This window comes from Sciurus vulgaris (genome assembly GCF_902686455.1).
Source record: "Sciurus vulgaris genome assembly, chromosome: 15".
Taxonomy (NCBI): Eukaryota; Metazoa; Chordata; class Mammalia; order Rodentia; family Sciuridae; genus Sciurus; species Sciurus vulgaris.
Genome location: NC_136476.1, coordinates 71378912 through 71399060, shown reverse-complemented (window position 1 = coordinate 71399060; position 20149 = coordinate 71378912). Strand labels below are relative to the sequence as shown.

Here is a 20149-nt window from a genome sequence, read left to right as displayed (position 1 = left end):
GGGACAGTAGAATGTGTAACCAGAGAAATCCTGTAGTAATTAATCTGCTCAACTTCGGTGAACTCAGTATCCCACACTGATTTGACCATAGATATCCACAGGACACCTACCTGACCATAGATACCCTCAGTACACCTGCCTGCAAGAATCTTGAAACATAGCCTGGGTAATCCTACCCTGAAGTCCAGGGTCATGGATTTTAAAGGGTCTATAAACCTGTTCTCACTCATCTAAATCTACAATAAGCAGCCAAACCACTTGGGCCCAAACAGGCATGCCCAAGACAGGAAAACCAAACACTAGAGGTAGAGACTCACAGGGTGTCATGATAATTAGCAACTCCTTTTGGCTAAGATGATCAGTGAGCACATCCAGACCTGGCCAGATTCTAGAACCCCTTCTGGGCCAAAGGAAACTTGCCAATATCTGCCCAGAAGCTAATAAGCACTTGCAAACAGTACACTTTGGCTTATAAGGTCTGCAAAGAGTAAGTGTATAAAACAAGATCCAGCCAGAAGTTCTGGGAGAAAGACTGAGGTCAAATAACAGCTTCCAGATTGCTGCTGAGGTCTAGGAATTGAAAGGTGAAGTTTAACCTCTTGGACTCTGATCTCTATGCTTATTAAATAGTGCAAATTTAAAGTTTTCACCTTACACAAACTGAAGGAAGTTGCTTGAGGGGTCAGCTCAGTGTAGTTGAAAACATACATTCAAGAGTCACCATATTAGGGTCCGTAAGCTGGTTCTGCTTCTTAAAACAGTTGCTAAACTTCCCTGAGACCCATTTTAATTTCCAAACAGGCATAGCAATAGCTATCTCACCAGGTTGTCATGATAAATGACAAGATAAATGATAGCATGAATAAACATCACTTAGTGTAATGTTTGGCACAAAACAGGTGTAGTTGTGTAATAGGCACTCAATACCATGTTTGTTTCCTTCTTATCCAGTTCAGTCTGCATTTGGTTTTAGAATAGTAGCATTTTTTAGTAACTACAGGGTGTCAGCAAACTATGAAGAAATAGCCTATTTTTGTAAATAAAGTTTTATTGGAATGTAGCCATGTTCATTCATTTGCATATTATCCTTAGCTACTTTATAGTAATAGAGTAGAATAGTTGTGACAGAGATCATCTGACTGCAAAGCTTAGCATATTTAATCCCTGGTCCTTCAAGAAAATGTTTACAGACCACTTGTGATCAGCATAGTAAGTTTTCGTACATAATTTCAAGTCACCATAACCAAGAAAGGTGTATATTATTATACAAAGAGATTGAAGTAGAAGTGAAGGATTATCTAAGAAGTCCTTATGCCTGGAGGAAGCTTAGAAGAACGACAAAAAAGTTTGATTCATTTTCAATTTGTCCATCTTTCTTTGCTTTTTCTCTCTCTCTGTCTGGCTAAATTTCTTGACTTTCCTGCTATATGCTAAATGCAAGGATTCCATCTAGAAGGAACCATCTCCCTTTTACTTACTTCCTGTTTGGACATATGAATCCTTGCTTTCAGAAATGAAACTGGTAATTTTCAGGCTTTCTGAAATACTGTCAGACATAACCTATATAAAGGTTGTATACTTTTTAGATATAGCGTAAGGTTTGATTTTTCCAGAAGTGACACATTTTTAAGCTCTCCATCTGCCACTTCGCACTTTCCCTTCCTCTGGATTATTAACCTTACTAGGCCAGACTGGAGGAGAACAGCTGTTCTCTGTGGGCTTTCAAGTTTGCCCAAGACAGATATTTTAGTGCCCTTGATTTTGTGCCCGCCTCTCCAGTTTAAAACTATACATAAAATTGTCACATGCACCCCGGCTTCCCAGCTCCACCATCCCACACTGCCCCATGTTAGGAAGCCATCGACTCTATTTACATTAATGATATTGAGTTTCCCTCTGATAGTCATATAAATATTAATTATTTAAATCAGATAATGACTCTTACTTCAAAAGACAGTTTGGTGTAGCAGAAAGAGCTTAGGATTTGGAAGCATGAAACTGGGTTCTTAATTCTTCTTCAAGTGACTACTTAAATAAGTGGCAACTTATTTAACCTTCTCCAGCTTGCAGTTCTTTTACCAGGAAAGTTACAAGCAACATTCCCTGAGGCACAAGGTTGGCATCGTGATAAAACGGCATCTGTGAAGTGCCAGGCACAGAATAAATGCTAGCTTATTTTCCTTACTCATAAAGTTTAAACTTTATGAGATCATCCAGTCTGGGGCTTCACACTTTATCAAAGATGGCTCCGACTTAGGTATATCAACCTGATGTCTGTCTCTTCAACTGGGAAATGAAAGGAGAAAGGGTCTAGGATTTCTTCTATCCCAGCACTTCCCATTATGTGCCGCCAAACCTAGTCTGGGATGTACTTCAGACACAAAATAATTGAAGGAGCTTGAGAAACACTCTATAAACTGTCCCCTTAAAGATTTCCATGAACAGGGATACATAAAAGACCCTGGAAAATCCTGACAAAAACAAAGCTGGATAATTTGTTTGGCTTAAAATAACATTTGGTTTTAAAATAGCATTTTCCAAACATGTTTAATTAGGAAATCCTTTTTTCCCCTGCATTAATACCTCTCAACATGTTGTCCATTAAACTTTAGAAAAATGCTGCTTTAGAGTTACTCAGTTAAATTAAGCCCAAGTCAAGGATTAGACGTATCTCTCTTTTTCAGGCCCCTGCGCAGCTTCTCCTGAACCGTCTGTAAATCATAAAGATTTCCACTGCCAGTAGTTATGCAGGACCCCAACACTGGTCCTTTTGAAGTTAGTCCTTTGAACTCAGTCATGCAAACCAGTCTTTGACATTATTAAAATGCCGTAGTAAAGCTGATGGTTTAGAATGCAGTCTCTAGCCCGTGAGTCAGGCAATGAATTAAATCCCTGCTCCCCCTTTCTAGATGTGTGACCTGGAGCCCCCCTGAGCCTCAGTTTCCTCATCTGTAAGCTAAAGGCCTCAGAGGTCCTGGAGAGGAATCAATGAGATAATTCACATAAGACTCATAAAGCACTGATGTATTTAATCAATGTTAGTTATTGTAGCAGTGAAAGGATCCCATTTTGAGAAAGGGAAAGTAGACAATGAAAGTAAATTTGTAATCACACATATTAATTCCTGGAGAAGGCTTAGCTTTCCCTGAGAGTCCATGTTCCTGCTAACAGTCTTAGAGGCCTATTTTCATTTCAGGAGTTATCACTTTTATCAAGAAAGCTCTACTTCTATCACAGTGTATCGGACTTTACAGAACTTGATTCCTGCAGGCTTTTGTAATTGTCCAAGGTTTCATCTGGCTCCCTCTGAGGCACACCTCAGTCAAGCAGAATTCCATTCACTTGAGTATCAGTGTACCCAGGAGGAAAAGATTTCCAAACCTTTCTAGTCCTGCTATGCCAAATATTTGGCACATATAGCCACCCTCTCCTACTCCTGTGTTCAGCTGTGTCTCTAACCTGTCCTTCCCAGATAAATCTATTTAATTTCTTAACCTTGGCTCAAACTCTTGAGAACCTGCTTTCCAAGATGTGTGAAAACGCCAACTAGTTTTCTTAAAATGCTGGATGAAGGACAAAGTGGAAGAGGTCATTGTTCCATTGGGCAATGAATTCAAATCTATTTTTGAAACAATTTTCCAGAATTTTACAGGAATCTATATAGTTGCCACTTAGTCAGGCCCACTTTTTATTTTCTTTTCTGTCCAGGCAAGAAATAGAAAAGAGAAAGTGAATGCTCTGCAGAAGTTTTACTTCAAAAATTAAAACCAGACCTTCCCAGGGCCGTTTGTGGTCTGAATGTATCAATGGATCTAGTCATATTTCATCTGAGCTTTTCTTAGGTATACCAAACCACAAATATGAATCTCATTATTGTGTCTAGATGGAAATATTTTATGTATTAAGATTTGTGGATTTAATTTGGTTAGTAATGAAACTTCTGTTCAAGGGGTAAGAAGGAGGGAGCCCCATCATGCCACCAAGACTTAAGCCAAACAACTTAGGAAAGAAACACTCATTTGATAGAAATATTGCCATGTTAACAATAAGCCACAGGTCACCAGGACCAAAGATGACCTAGAATTCGGCCATACACAATTACTTATTCTACAGGAACACCTGAGGCTTGAAGAGCAGGTGTCTCTTGCCCCAAGTCACACAATGAGTGATTGGCAGAACTGGCTCAGAGTTCCTCTTCCTGCTCTTCCACTGGTTGCCCTTTCCACTGCCTGGTCCCAGGAGAGCCCCAATTCTCCAAAAAATTTAAGATACATAATAAAGACCAAAATTCAGGAGAGGAACCTGAATTTAATGAACAACAGATACTGCCATAAGTTTGGAAAGGGTACTGATGAGTAAGCCAAGAAGCTTCCTTCACACTGAAACTGATTGTGCCCCAGTCCTGGCCTGTCCCTCCTGCCAGTGGAACTTACTTTGGTCATACAGAAACTTTGTCTCCACGTGACAGCTCTGGGCTCTCAGGAGTCCCTGGGGGATTGACTAGATCTTATGGAAAGGAGGGAGGCCTGTCTCGGTAACTCCTGTCACCCCTACACCTAGGGTGGCACATAGAGTGTACTCACAAACACTTGAAGGAAGAAAATGAGCCAATGACAGAATGGAGGCTGTGATGAATTCCTTGATACCCAGCCTTAAAGAGATCACAGACCTAATTACACTCATGTCATCAGGAAAGTGAGAGAATTTGTTCATTCTTTAATTCCACAAATACAAGAACCTGGTATGTGTAGGTTTGAACCAAGAAATATTTTCAGCAACTGCATTTTGTTGACTCTGCAGGAGGAAATTGTAAGCTTTGTTATTATAGAGAATATGTTTGTCTTCCCCATTGGTGTGCCATTAACTCAGGGCCTGGCTTGTGGCAAGTATTTAACATATGTACTGGAAAATGGGATGGATGGGTGGACAGATGGATGGAGGAATGTCTAAGTGAAAGACCCTACTGGACCAAGAAGTCTAGAACTCTCTTAACACTGATGCTTTCCCGGTTCCCATCCCTGATATTTCTCTCTGGAGGCCATTGCTGTGACTTCAGGTTAAGAATTAATGGAAACTTTTTATATGCATTTTTATGTTTTTCCCAGGCTTACTGAGGGATACTTGACAAAAAAGGGCAAGTAACATAATGATTTGATATTTATAACATTTTGTGAAATGGTTACCAGATTCAAATGATTAACACATGCATCTCTTCACCTTTGAGTGTGTGTGTGTGTGTGTGTGTGTGTGTGTATGGTGAGGTCACTGGAAATCTGTCTTAGCAGATTTTTTGATGTTTTTATTAATGCATTATCATTGTATGTAATAGTGGAGTTTATTCAGATATATACATGACAATATACATGCTTCAATTCATTCCCTAGTACCTTTCTCTGCCTGGCTATAGTCTCTATGTTGTGATATGCACCTGTGTTTGGAGGCCTCCCAGCGGTATGAGGAAAAGATAAACAGCAATCAAATACCTTGACCAAGAGGCAGAGGCAGGAGCTCTGGATTTTAATATCTGCTTTCTCACTAATTTTCTGGGTGACCCTCTTTGGGTGTTTCAGTTCTTATGCTCCTAAATAAATGAACGCAATGGCAAACAAGTGTCATGTCAAATACTACCTCTACCTGATCAGACGTGGCTGTCTGGAGAGAGAGGTTCAGAATAATTCCAAAGCAGTGCTCCCCAGAAGTGCATCCCTATTGATTAGCAGGATCTGCCATGTGGACCAGAATGATACCAGCAGGTGCCACTGATTTGCCACCACTGGATTCAGTGATCTCCAGTAGCTTCCAAGCCCTGCTGAAGTGTGATTTTGATTCTATCATCTGATTTCCGTCTGGGTATGGAAAGTGCTGAGAAACTGTCCAAATGTTTCCCGTTAGGCACACAGTCCTAAAAGACTAAACCACAGGCAATCTGTTCTGGAGAAATTCCGGACTTGGCAACATAGAGAGACATCCCAGTAGTAGCATTGCCCCTGAGAGGCCTTGGCCAGAGTACTGACCTCCCAGAAAAGAAAAGGGCCCCACCCAGCTCATTCACTTGCTTACCCTGCTACTGACTAAGACCTGACAGCCTAGGAGGAAAACCAGGCTGTACCCCTCACCTTTTCACCCTCCCAAGACTTCAGAGGAGCCCTGCTGCTTCAGGAACTGAAGCAGAATTATTCCTTCCACGGGAAAAAGCAACATTGGGATTTTCAGGGGATGGAGTAGGTAGTCATTTTTAAAGAGAAGAGGAGCTTCCCCAGATTCTCTTAGGAATCTCTCAACTGTCAGAGACTAGCTTCTGCTAACTGCATTCTCCAAAGAAAAAGACACAGCAATCATGCACACTAGTTACCGAAACTGCCTTCCTTTTTTTATTTTAATATTTTTTTAATTGTCAACGGACTTTTATTTTTATTTATATATTTATTTATATACAGTGCTGAGAATCAAACCCAGGGCCTCAAACCTGCCAGACAAGCTCTTGTACCACTGAGCCACAGCTCCGGCCACCCCCAAGCTGCCTTCTTTTTAAGTATTATCTTAAGTATTGTGCACGGAGTATCTCATTTATTCAAGTTTCTCCTCCGTTGCATTTGAAAGAACTCTATTGTGGAATTGCTATCAGTGTTGCCATTTTACAGACAGGAAAATTGAGGCTTAGGGAGGCAATATTACAAATCCAAGGTCACAGTTACTAGCTGGAATCATATGGAGTTGCCATTACCAAGACACTTTTGACCTAAAACAATGGCAACACCGTCTGGCGCAGACTGATATCAAGTGTCAGAGACAAGATCCACCGGTATTCGACTGATTCTAGAGCAGATATTCTCAAGCATCACACGGACTCTTCTTGGATGTTTGTCAGGTTGGGCACTTATCACTCTTTCCAGTAAGGATCTGTTGACATGTCTGCCTCCTTCACTGGACTGTGAACTCACTGAAAGAAAGATCTGCCCATCATTGATCTCTAAACACCCCACCAGCCCTGGATTATTCCATAGCTGGTTATTCCATTCCTTCAACTCATCTTGTTGAATACAGGAATAAATCATTATTAGAATGAATTCTCAAGTGTTATGGTTTAGATGTGAGGTATCCCCCAAAAGCTCACAGGCGAGACAGTGCAGGAAGGTTCAGAGGAGGAATGAATGGGTTTAAGAGTCTTAACCCATCAGTGGATTAATCGCAGATGGGATGGAGGAGGTGGGGATTGGGGCGTGGCTTTGGGGGCATATATTTTGTATCTGGAGAGTGGAGTCTGTCTCTTTCCCTCTCTGCTTCCTGATGATGCAAGCTGCTTCCCTCTGCCACACTTTTCTGTCTCGCCTTGAACCCTGAGGAATGGAGCCGGCCTTCTGTGAACTAGGACCTCTGAAACTGTGAGCCCTCAAATAAACCTTTCCTCCTCTATAATTGTGCTGGTCAGATCTTTAGTCACAGTAGTGAAATAACTGATTAAAACATCAAGACTCTGGATGACTACTGGCTCCACTTGTATCTTGTGTCCTTTGGGGCCACAGGGACAAACCAGCTCCAACTTCCTTAGAATCCAGACCTAGTAACCATGCACCACACTACTTAAATGGATAACTGTTTCTCAGAGCTGGAATTCAAACACCTGGGGCTTGGAAGGACTTTGGTTTGTCATTTAGAGATTTCTCAATTAGTTTATGACTCAGGTTGTGCTGGACTCACTCAACTGTGGACTCAGATGTCCTCAGGGGGGAAAAAATCCAACTTAAAGCTGTTTCCTGGCTCCTTTCTCTCCCTGACGCATTCAAAGAAGGAATTTATGGATGTTGGGAAGGGGTGAAGAATTTCTAGAACATTTAAGAAATAAGAACGCCTGTGTAAGCAACTCTATGCTTGAATGACTGGGCACAATAAAATTCTCTGGCCTATAAGCCAGAAGAAAAGGTTGGTGTAAGCTGCCTCGTGTGCTGCCAAACTGAGGCGGAAACAAAGCCATCTGCCTTTTTTAAACAATAAAAAATTGCACACTCGTCCCTCCAAACCTCGGATATTTCACATACATACCTAATTCAATAAGATAAATATATTCCACAAGCTACTAAAAATGAAGTCATGAGTAGCTGATTATGAAATATGACTCTAGCCTGTTGGAAGTTTAATCTTTATCTAAGATTGAAATTGTTTATTGTTTATTCTCCAGCAGTGACCAAGGAAAATTCCAAAGCTTGTTGATTCCTTCTTCTAGCAATGGTCTTTGTCCTGTGGTGAGGTACCTAAAAATAACGGTTAGTTTATTCCACGCTGCTTCCAAAAGGTTAGCTACTCAACCAGAAGAATCTTTCTCCGGGAATACTAAAATTTTTCCTTCTTGTAATCAACCCCCAATGGAGACGCACATTCACACTTTTTCTGTCCTTTGGGGTAAAGGGGACAAGCCAGTTCCAGCTACTGTAGGATTTGTACATGGTGGCCCTGCCCCCCTTGGTCCTGGTTTTCCTAACTACAGGGTAAATAAGCACAGGTCTGTAGTTTTTCCCCCTAGGAGATGTTTTCCAGACCTTTCATTACCAATCATTTGCTAGAAAGATAAGAATCTAGTGTGCCTTTTAAGGAGACTCTGTAGAACATTCGCTCGTTCTGAAATTATACAAGCCCTACTATCAGAACTTGATCCTTCATGCCTGACTTAAATCTCCCAAGCTTCAGTCTTAAGTAATTTTCCCTAGGTCTGTCCTCAAAAGAGACATAAACCAGCCAGTTGTCTACATGAGAATATTTTGCATTCTTAAAGGTCATTATTTGCTACCTAGATTTTCCCTCTCTGGAATAAATATTTTTAGTTCTAGTAAATTGATCTTCACTAGGGTTTCCGCCCCACTCATCAGTGATTCTGCAACTCCTCTGATCTAGATCCAAGCTGCTGATGGTGTAGGACTGGATTCAACTAGGAGGTCAAGCTCCAGCTTAAGCAAAAGAAGGGTTATTGGTGTGGACTTTTGCTGCAACAAAATAGCAGCTACTGTTTAGCGAGCTCCTATTCTGAGCCTGACACCATGCTGAGTGCTCAGATCCCTAATCCTTAATTCCCTCCAGAATGGTTTTGACCCCCCATTAATAAATAAGGTGGTGGTTCAAAGAGGGTAAGTAGCTTGCCAAAACCACAGGGCCAGTGAGTGGTGTTTGAACCCAGTGTATCTGATCCTAAAGTTTAACATTTTCCACAACGATTTTCCAATGACGTTATGGATCTTCCCAAGTCAAAAAAACCTGCCTCAGGACACCACAAACCAATGGGAAACACACAACACTCAGAATAACATGTCCTGTGCCAGGCATGGTGGCATACGCCTATAATGCCAGCAGTTTAGGAGGCTGAGGCACGAGGATCACAAGTTTGAGGCCAGCCTCAGCTACTTAGCAAGACCCTAAACAATTTAGTGAGACCCTCTCTCAAAATAAAAAATTAAAAGGACTGGGGATGTGACTCAGTGGAAAAGTGCCTCTGGGTTCAATCCCCAGCCCCAAATAAGGAAAGAAAGAATACCATGTCCTTCCCCTAGAAAGCTTCAGTGCTCATCACACATATACAGTAGAAATCTTTAGCCTACCCACTCTCTGGTCCTAATTCCCCTAACTCATTGTCTTGGAGTCTCAACCAACAAACTTAAGGGTGTTTTAGATGGAAATCTAAGTCATTTAACAACACAGACAAAGGTGTTGAGTGAAATCAAAAATATTTCAGGTGAGGCCCACAGCCCATCCTACAAGAGAAGGGAAAAAAAAAAGAGAAAGAGATAAGAATTCCTCAGAAAAGGTGGCAGAAAAAGAATTGGTAAAGGCAAAGACAGCTAAAGCAGGCATTCAACTAGATCATGCAGTCAATCGATACTCATCCAGAGAACAAATAAGAGGGACATATTAGTTTGAAAGAGCAAAGCATCATGCTCTCCTATTCAGTGATCTTCACTGATGATCCTACGTCACCAACACACTGCTCATTAGTCAGGGAACCTGCTTAAATAAGAAAGCATGCTCAGAAGAAGTCTACATATGCCCTAAGTAGACACGAGTTGAATCGTAGGTAAAATATCAACATGAATTTAGTTAGGATGTAGAGGGGTGTGGGTAGGATGCTCTTGGTTAAATGCACAGTGGTGCTTTCGCGATCTTCAGATTCCTACCCAAACCTAGGGAAATGCTGCTCGGTTTACTGTTCCTTGCGCCAATCCCTCTCCAGGCATTGCAAAGACTTTCTATCCTATCAAGAAGGTGATCATTTGGTTTCTAGATGATACATTCTATCATTGTGGTAAGATCTTTCTGGGAACAAAAGAGTAGATGATTTCTTACAGGATTAGTGACCCAAATAGCATAGCTTATTGACATCGAAAGCTAACTTAGAATGTGCAAGTGTAAGAATAGTATGGATGTAAGAAAACGTCAGTTTTTTAAATGACTTAAAAAACCAAATAGCTTGGACCGGAGTTGTAGCTCAGTGGTAGAGCACTTGCCTAGCACACACAAGGCTTTGGGCTCCAAGTCCAGCATTGCAAAATAAAATAAAATAAAATAAAATAAAGTTCTTCTATAATCTTCTTGACTTAGGTGTGCTTTCTAATTAAAGAGGGTCCAGAGTGAATTCATGGTGTGTATAATTTGCTCTCATGTGCATCTAAGGCCTTGGTCTGTATTAAAACTATCCAAGTTCAGCCACATTGTCTTATTTTCACTCAGTTTCTCACTTGCACTTGACAGCTTCTCTTTCCTGTGCTACCTGATTGCCCCTACAGGTGAATACCTGCATGGCAGATGGAGAAGAATACTTAGCAAAGTCAGAACTCTTCACAGTAGCATAGTCTCCTCCATACTGTTTTCATGTTATCCCTCTCGTGATGTAAGATTCAGCTTAAACTCCATCCTTTCCAGAAATCCATACTCCGCCATTCTTCTGAAAAAAATCCTTAATTTCTCAAACACTGTCAGTAGTTAGATTGGGAACCCACAAAAGAAATCCTTTGTATCCTTTCTTTCTTTGTTCCCTAAATAGTGGTGATGCCATTTTCTTCATAGTCCTATTATTAAGTCTGCTAAGGGGAGACACTTGGTTTTACGTTTATTTCTACCACCCGCAGAACTCTGATGCTGTGGAGACTCAGCAGGGCTGCTGTGTGAACCAGTGGGTTGGAGAAGACACCAGAGGCTCATGGACACCCTTTCTGAGCCATCTGGTGCTGTGAATCTCAGTTTAAATAACAGGTTCGAGAATACTCTCTCAGGCTCTTCCAAAAACTAGACTTTGGAAGGCTTTGGATATGAACCAAGGAGAAGGAAAACTGAGCATCAGAGAGGTGGATTGCTATGCCACCAGCCACACAACTAGACAGACGCTTAGCTGGATAAAAACTCAGTTTACCGACTGGTGTCCTTCACCTTGCCCTCTGCCTCCCATGGCAGAAGAGAATAAGTGGATAGTGTTTAAACTCTATTTGGAGGGTCAGTAAAGGAGGCAGGAGTCACAAAACACCTCCTAGGACTCTGGCCTTTGCATCCCTATAACAATTCACTCAGAAGGGTTTGGCCAGTAAATACTGAAGGAATTAATGACTACACGAGCAATTTCTACTTAATACTCACATATTATTTTTAATCCTGCATTAGCCATGATTCACTGTACATACAGTGAGATAAGGTGACAAAAGTTACATAACTTGCCCAAGGGCCCAGAGCTAGATGAGATACAAACTCTTGTTCTCTTCATTCCAGTGTCTGGCCCTCTCCTCTATAACTGGCTCTCTCCTTAAATTTCTAGAACTCAAGTAGTGCATGAACTTGTGCCTTTAAAATTGCAGAGATTCTTTGAGAGATCTTTTATATCATCGATACAGTATAATGAAGAAACATCAGGAAGCTTCAAGCATGGAGATATAAAACCAAAATTCACTCGAAATTGTAGATACTCAATTAGTACTAGATACTAACACATCTATGGCTTCCTTTGTTTACTTCTAGAGAAGGTCACTCTTTCCAGAAGATCAGAGACAACCATTTTGGATTCTACTCTGCATTACTAAATCCCAGATTCTACTGAGACTAAGACATCCTAGAGCCACAGCAACGAGCAGAGCCCACCACGACCATGGGGGTCATGACCCGAGTGCTGTCCGGCATCTTCCTAGCATTGCTTGCCCTCCCTTCAGAAGGTGGAGTCCTTAAAAAAGTCATCCGGCACAAGCGACAGAGTGGGGTGAACGTCTCCCTGCCGGAGGAGAACCAGCCAGTGGTGTTTAACCATGTCTACAACATCAAGCTGCCCGTAGGGTCACAGTGTTCGGTGGATCTGGAATCAGCCAGTGGGGAGAAAGACCTGGCCCCACCGTCAGAGCCCAGTGGAAGCTTCCAGGAGCACACCGTGGATGGGGAAAACCAAATCGTCTTCACGCACCGCATCAACATCCCTCGCCGCGCCTGCGGTTGCGCCGCGGCCCCTGACGTGAAGGAGCTCCTGAGCCGGCTGGAGGAGCTGGAGGTCCTGGTGTCCTCCCTGCGGGAGCAATGCACTATGGGAGCAGGCTGCTGTCTCCAACCTGCCGAAGGTATGCGTCCCCATCCTGTAGGGCGGGGAAAAAGATGAGCATAGCAAGACCCTCCACTTGTTTGCAAAGTGGGTTCCCTGGGAAACTAGTCTATCAAGCTGTTCGTTAAAAACATGTTAAAGTCAAATAAATGTGGAGAATGTAACCATCGCTCCTGCTCTTGGAAGAGGCATGGTTGCAAATATTTCTCACAGGAATTGTCAGGCTGCTAAGAAATCTACTGTTTAAAACCCTATTTCACTCTAATTACATGCTTCTAAGACTTATTTCGCTGTGAAATCTATCCATTCTTTACCGATGAACTTGAAACTCCCACCCCAAAGCGCACACGCTGGGGAAGGCACTGCCCCAGCCCCTCACAGCATAGTAGAGAGGTAAACCAAGGCCCAGCAGGAGGATGGGACACTCGAGGTTCCTCAGGGAGTAGCTGTGTAGGCCTGAGTCTCCTCCCAGGTCCAGTGCTGCCTGTCCTGAACCCAGTGTGCGGGAACTGGATAAAGGCTCCAATTTAGTGCACATTCATGTCATGACGGTCACAAGTATGACAGAAGACCCCTCGGGGTACCAGGCACCATCTTTATTATCTCATTTGAGCCTTTCAATACCCCCTTTAAGATAAGGTTAAACATTCCTTCTTCAGACCTAGGAATTGAGGCTCAAAGAAATTCCCCAAATGTCATAGGATGACAACAGAGAGTGACGAGGGACAGGGACTTTGAATACGTAAGGATCTCCAGAGCTCATGCTCTCCTATTGCCCCTGTCTTCATGTGTAGCCCATTTTAAGGAATTTTGTGGGTTTGGAATTATGGCTTCATTTCAATTCCCTAAAGTCAATAGGGCTACAGAAGATTTGATAACTTCTAATCAGAAGCAAAAATCCCATTTCTGCCACTCAGAAAAAAACTACCAGAAAGTTCTTCAATAGTTATTTCAAGAGTAAACCTAACCACTGAGTAACCACTTGGGAGCACTAACTGAGGAGTGCCGTAGGACATGCTGTGGGTATTTGAGGAAAACTTTTTAGAACTTTTCATTGGGCATAAATTACTTTATCTTCCACATGTGTCAATTTTAAGGCAAAATACAGGTGAGGAAGTACACAGTAGGATTAATGGAAAGGGTAGGATAAAATGGTTACAAAGGAGTGCTGGCCAATAAAAATATACCCTGTCAGCACTTGTTATCTTAAATTTCCTAGTAGTCAAATAAAACAAAAGAAAAAGAAACAGGTAAAAAAATAATTTCAAACATCTATTTTATTTAACTCAATATAATCAAAATATACACTTTTCATCCCAGGAACAAGATAAAAATTGACAATGAATATTTTACATTTCATTCTTTTATATTAAATCTTTGAAATCTGGTGTGTATTTTATGCTTAAACACCTCAATTCAGCAGAGCCACAGTTTTTGGTGCTTGGTAGCCACATGTGAACAGTGGCTACTGTTCTGGAAAACACACATTAGATTCTCATTATTCAAACCAACTTTTTAAAAAAAGTCATCCTGCTTTCAGGAAGGAGTTAACATATAAGAACTGTATCTAGATGCAAACACTAGGAAAGTTAGCTCTGCTTCTTCACTTGGGATCCATCCAGTGACTGCTCCAAGTTGCACCAAGGCAGTATTTAGTTGCAAAGGGCTGGAGATATGTCAGCCCTGAAGCTGCATCCTCAGGTCTGCCCACCACTGCAGCCTTCCGGAGAGTGAAGGAGAAAAGACAGAGGCACAGGCGTTTTCTGTGGGCAGAGCCAAATTGAAAGGTGTCCTGACAGAATCAGAAAGCCACTCCTTAGCTGCTTCATTTCAGTTTTGGAAAATTAGACAGTTTTTGTCACGTAAGCCCACATACCAACTTGAATTGACCCCAAAAAAGTTCTGGAAAAGAAAACAGAAAAAAAAAATCACAATGAGCACAAGAGTGAGCTCTTAACGTCCTCATCTGACCCTTGTGTGTCCTGGGAAGACTTCAGTCCCACTGGGACTACAAGGACACCAAGCTCCAGAGAGTCCGAATCCCTTCCCAAACATGGCCCAGCTATTGAGTCAAAAAGTCAGAATGAAGTTCAATCCAACAAGAATTTCTCAGGTCTCTTGTAGACCTGACCTTGACTCAGCACCAGGGAAGTAGCAACACAGCCCAGGGTAATGAACAGCACGAGGCAGTGACTCACACTCTGGAGTCTTGGGATGCCTTGCAAATGTGATGAAAACTACTGATCCTTTCCCCAGGGGTAGAAACACACAGACATACACACATGTGGCACTACCCTTGCCTACGAGTCCGCAATGTTAGGTTGTACAGGTTGAGAATTCCTCCTGTGTAACTGGAGATGAATCTGGTCTGATTTCACACCCTAAGCAGCTGGTTTTCAAACCAGGTGGAGCCTGAACCAGTCTCAGGCTGAATGTGGATGTGGGTTTTGAGGGTACCAGCAGATTCCGCTGCTTGCAGCACCCCTGAGAGCCTCTGACCTCTCCATTGCAGGCCGCCTGGACACGCGACCCTTCTGCAGCGGCCGTGGCAACTTCAGCACAGAAGGGTGCGGCTGCATCTGTGAACCTGGCTGGAAAGGCCCCAACTGCTCTGAGCCTGAATGCCCGGGGAACTGTAACCTTCGAGGCCAATGCCTCGACGGACAGTGTGTCTGCGACGAGGGCTTCACCGGTGAGGACTGCAGCCAGCTGGCCTGTCCCAGCGATTGCAATGACCAGGGCAGGTGCGTGAACGGGGTCTGCGTGTGCTTCGAAGGCTACGCAGGGGCCGACTGCAGCCAGGAGGTCTGCCCGGTGCCCTGCAGCGCGGAGCACGGCACGTGCGTGGACGGCCGGTGCGTGTGCCGGGACGGCTTCGCGGGCGAGGACTGCACCGAGCCCCTGTGTCTCAACAACTGCTTCAACCGCGGGCGCTGCGTGGAGAACGAGTGCGTGTGCGACGAGGGCTTCACGGGCGACGACTGCAGCGAGCTCGTCTGCCCCAACGACTGCTTCGACCGCGGCCGCTGCCTCAACGGCACCTGCTACTGCGAGGAGGGCTTCACGGGCGAGGACTGCGGCCAACTCACCTGCCCCAACGCCTGCCACGGCCGCGGCCAGTGCGAGGAGGGCCAGTGCGTGTGCGACGAAGGCTTCGCGGGCGCAGACTGCAGCGAGAAGCGCTGTCCCGCCGACTGTCACCACCGCGGCCGCTGCCTCAATGGCCAGTGCGAGTGCGACGACGGATTCACGGGCGCAGACTGCGGGGAGCTTCAATGCCCCAATGGCTGTAGCGGCCACGGCCGCTGCGTCAACGGCCAGTGCGTGTGTGACGAGGGCTACACCGCAGAGGACTGCAGCCAGCAGCGGTGCCCCAGTGACTGCCACGGCCGGGGCCGCTGCGTCCAGGGCCAGTGCGTGTGCGAGCAGGGCTTCAAGGGCTACGACTGCAGTGACATGAGCTGCCCCAATGACTGCCACCAGCACGGCCGCTGTGTGAACGGCATGTGCGTCTGTGACGACGGTTACACCGGGGAAGACTGCCGGGACCTCCGCTGTCCCCGGGACTGCAGCAACCGCGGCCGCTGTGTGGACGGGAAGTGCCTATGCGAGGACGGCTTCACGGGCGCCGACTGTGCCGAGCTCGCCTGCCCCAGTGACTGCCACGGCCAGGGCCGCTGCGTGAACGGGCAGTGCGTGTGCTACGAGGGCTTTGCAGGCAAAGACTGCAAGGAGCAAAGGTGTCCAAGTGACTGCCACGGCCAGGGCCGCTGCGTGGACGGCCAGTGCATCTGTCACCAGGGCTTCACAGGCCCGGACTGTGGGCAGCGCTCCTGCCCCAATGACTGCAGCGAAAGGGGACAGTGTGTCACCGGTCACTGCATCTGCATCGAGGGCTACACAGGGGAAGACTGCTCAGAGGGTGAGTACCAGTGTGACAGCAAGAGCCATAATGGTCGTGATGTACCGGGTATGCATCGCAGGCTGTACCTGGTGTGCGCCCAGATACTATTTCTATATGAAATTAAGTATCTTGATATTAAACACACGTGTGTGGGCACTGACTCTGAGGTTGGTCCCTTGGTACAGGTTTGCCTGGCTGAGAGCTCAAAGGCTCAGAGAAGTTTTGTAATTTTCCCAGTGTCACACCCAGAGAGCTGGTGTTTGGGTCCGCCTAACTCATGTACACGGAGTTGAACCTCCATTGCCAAGGTGAGGTAGACAGAGATGACCCTCCTTTGGCTAAGCATTGACCTTCTTTCCTATTCTTCACTAACTTCATGCCAATAGCAAACCAAATCCCCTCATTTGGATGAAGTGATCATTCAGCAACATTGAATAGACAGTAAGATTACATAGAACAAATGGTTTTAAATGTACAGTCAGCTGGATTCACTGCTGATCACCTATGAGGTAGATATGGCTCTTAAATTGTCTTTTATTTTTTACTGGCTTTATCTCAAGGGCTTATGAATTCCTTAATAGAGTCCTGTTCCCAGCAGTTAGCACAGGACATGGTACATAGTAGCTGCTCAGGAAACACTGGTTGAACCATAGAGCAAAGAATGATAATGCTCATGTTTTATGAGGTCTTTGTATCTCTCTCACTTACCTGTATTGTAATTGTCATAGTAGAATTTCTGCTGTTGGCAGCTAGGACTAAATAGCTCTGTGGTTAACATGGCCAAAGTATGGAAGTCTGGTTGAAAAGGACGCAGGTCAGCAGGGAAGATGTGTGAGCTGCGGACTTGATAGGGTTAGCACTCTCGAGCAAGTTCAGATGGCACTTTCCCGGGACCCACAGCCTACATTTGAGCTAGGACCCAGGGATCGGAGAAGTAGGAAGGGCCAGGTCACGAGGAGCACTGAAGGCCACGCTGACAGGGAACTTCACCCTGAGAGCGGTGGACTGATGGATTTCAGAGACGAATCCCAGCAGGGGATCCTTGATGCTCCTGCACTTTAGAGAGGATGGAGGCTTGATCTCAAGGCGAGAGCCTCGGGCCTCTTTTGATGACAGTGAAAGGGCCGGTGGCCCACGAAGCAAACCTAGAGGGATCTCAGAGGTACATTACTCACCCCAGATGTCCTTTCTCACTCCTGCCAGTGTCCCCTCCCAAAGACCTCATTGTGACGGAAGTGACGGAAGAGACCGTCAACCTGGCCTGGGACAATGAGATGCGGGTAACGGAGTACCTCATCGTGTACACGCCCACCCACGCGGATGGCCTGGAGATGCAGTTCCGCGTGCCTGGGGACCAGACATCCACCACCATCCGGGAGCTGGAGCCTGGTGTGGAGTACTTTGTCCGCGTGTTCGCCATCCTAGAGAACAAAAGGAGCATTCCCGTCAGCGCCAGGGTGGCCACCTGTGAGTGCGCGGAGCCCCTGTGGGTGGTCCCCGCTGGTCTCAACCCACACAGTGCAGGATCTTCCCCATGAACTACCTTCATTTTGTATCCTTAGCCCCCATTATCCTTTTATAGTGACCCCAAGTAAGCCTGGAACCCAGTTGAGTCCATTATCTTCTGTAATCAACTCCTCATTTCCCTCCAGTCTTCCTCCTGGCTCTCCCCAGGTCCTTCCTCTGTAGCAAGTATTACGTATCAAGTGTTCACCAGGCACCAGACTTTGTACTAACTCACCTAACCTAGGAGACAAGAGCTGTTGTTAACCCCGTGTACAGATGAGGAAACTGAGACTGAGTGGTTAAGTGTGGTTAAGCATCTCATCCCAGATCCCACAACTGACAGTGGTAGAGATGGCCTTTGAACCCTGGTAGTCCTCCTGGCAAATTTATGTTCTTAGGTAATCTACTACCTTTCTATAGAACTCACTAATTTGCTTTTTTTTTTTTTTTTTTTTTTAAGTGGAACTGTTAGGGTTCAAGTTGTTCCTTTAAGAGTCTGGCATCGGCATAATTACCTTGGTACCTGGAAAACAAGCTGTGGCTAGAAGTTGGTCTTGTCTCGCTTAGTAATAATGGCATTGGCTGCCACTTAATGAACTTGGGCTTCATGCCAGGAAGCAGGCCCAGCAGACTGCCTGCAATATCCCACTCAGTTCTCAAATGATTCCTAAGGACAGTCATATATGCCTCCTTCTCCCAGGGAAGAAGAGAGTCACAGGGGGTTTTGTGCATCTTGCCCAAGGTTACAGTGTTAGCTGAGATTCTGGCCCAATCTATCTCATTCCAAAGCCTGTGCTTTATTAGGGTTTAACCATATGAAATTGCAAATCTTTCATCATATGATTAGCTGCAATGTTAATTTTCATACTGCTGCACAGTAGACCACATCCTAGAAGAAACTTTAAATAGACTCCAGCTGTGGCCATCAGCCCCAGGGTGATGGGCAGCCATCATGGGTGTGGTGGAATCAGGGCTGCACGGCTCCCAGCACACGCCTGTCCATCCTTATGTCCCTTCCTGTGCTGTTCCCTACAGACCTGCCTGCACCTGAAGGCCTGAAATTCAAGTCCATCAAAGAGACATCTGTGGAAGTGGAATGGGACCCTCTAGACATTGCATTCGAAACGTGGGAGATCATCTTCCGGAATATGGTAAGGGACACAGAAAGCAGGTCTGTCTGACCTAAGGGATCTGGAATATGATCAAAGGATTCTGCAGAGTTTTACATCTCTTGATTTCCTTAGAAGACAAGGATCTAACTAGCACTTTGTGTGTTTGCATATATATTTTAAGTGATGTTGGTTTTGCCCTGATTTTAATAAGTCAGAAAGTACAGCAGTTAAGGCTAAAAGCCTAGACAAATAGAAGTTAAGACATCTCTAGGTTCCTTCTTGAAAATATCAACCCAGAGCCAAAGAAAAGAGGAACCAGGTTCTCCAGCACAACATCTCCAGGCTTATATCAGATTAGAGCAGCCCTTACCCACCAACGGTATAGGCGTGGCAGGGAACTGTTTCTGAATTTCAACCCAGACTCTGCTACCAACTAGCTGTGTAACCACACAACTTCTCTGATGCCAGCCTCTCGGTCTGTCTGAGGAGGAGTTGTTTGTGGCTTTAGAATCCCTTTGCCTCTCATATTCTGTCATTTGATTTACAAGTCAACAGAAGAGTAGAGAGATTGACAAGTGGGAGAAAAGAACTTGAGACATGGCTTTATCCCCTCTGTATCCTCAGCACCTGACATGGATCTGATGTACAGGAGGTGTCTAACAAATAGAGGGAAGAGTAAAAGAGGAATAATAAATACAGTGAGACGCTGGCACCTCTTTTAAGTCTTATCAAGGGGTTCCTATCTTTCAGAATAAAGAAGATGAGGAAGAAATCACCAAAAGTCTGAGAAGGCCGGAGACCTCGTACCGGCAAACTGGTCTAGCTCCTGGGCAAGAATACGAGATCTCGCTGCACATCGTGAAAAACAATACCCGGGGCCCCGGCCTGAAGAGAGTGACCACCACCCGTGAGTATCACCTGTGACCCACAAGCAGCCGACTGTGGCTCGTAGAACCTTCTGGTTGAGAAAGCACCTTCCAACATCACACCTATATGGCTTAGCTTTTGCTGATTAACAAAAGGCCCATGTAGCAGTCTGAGAATAATTCTGCTGGTGACCCCTCAACTGAGGGGGCG

General features: G+C 44.8%; 1 protein-coding gene across 5 annotated transcripts in view; it reads left to right on the top strand.

Annotated features, from left to right (window-relative positions):
• The window catches only part of TNC (tenascin C), an 84822-nt gene that overhangs the window by 10819 nt on the left and 53854 nt on the right, over positions 1-20149 (top strand). For all 5 annotated transcript variants that reach the window (XM_079112269.1, XM_079112270.1, XM_079112271.1 and 2 more), the window contains exons 2-6: positions 11986-12569; positions 15063-16472; positions 17658-17921; positions 18996-19111; positions 19823-19979. In XM_079112269.1, the coding sequence (XP_078968395.1) occupies positions 12113-12569; positions 15063-16472; positions 17658-17921; positions 18996-19111; positions 19823-19979 (2404 nt within the window). In that variant the 5' untranslated portion in view covers positions 11986-12112. The remainder of the gene's footprint in view (positions 1-11985; positions 12570-15062; positions 16473-17657; positions 17922-18995; positions 19112-19822; positions 19980-20149) is intronic.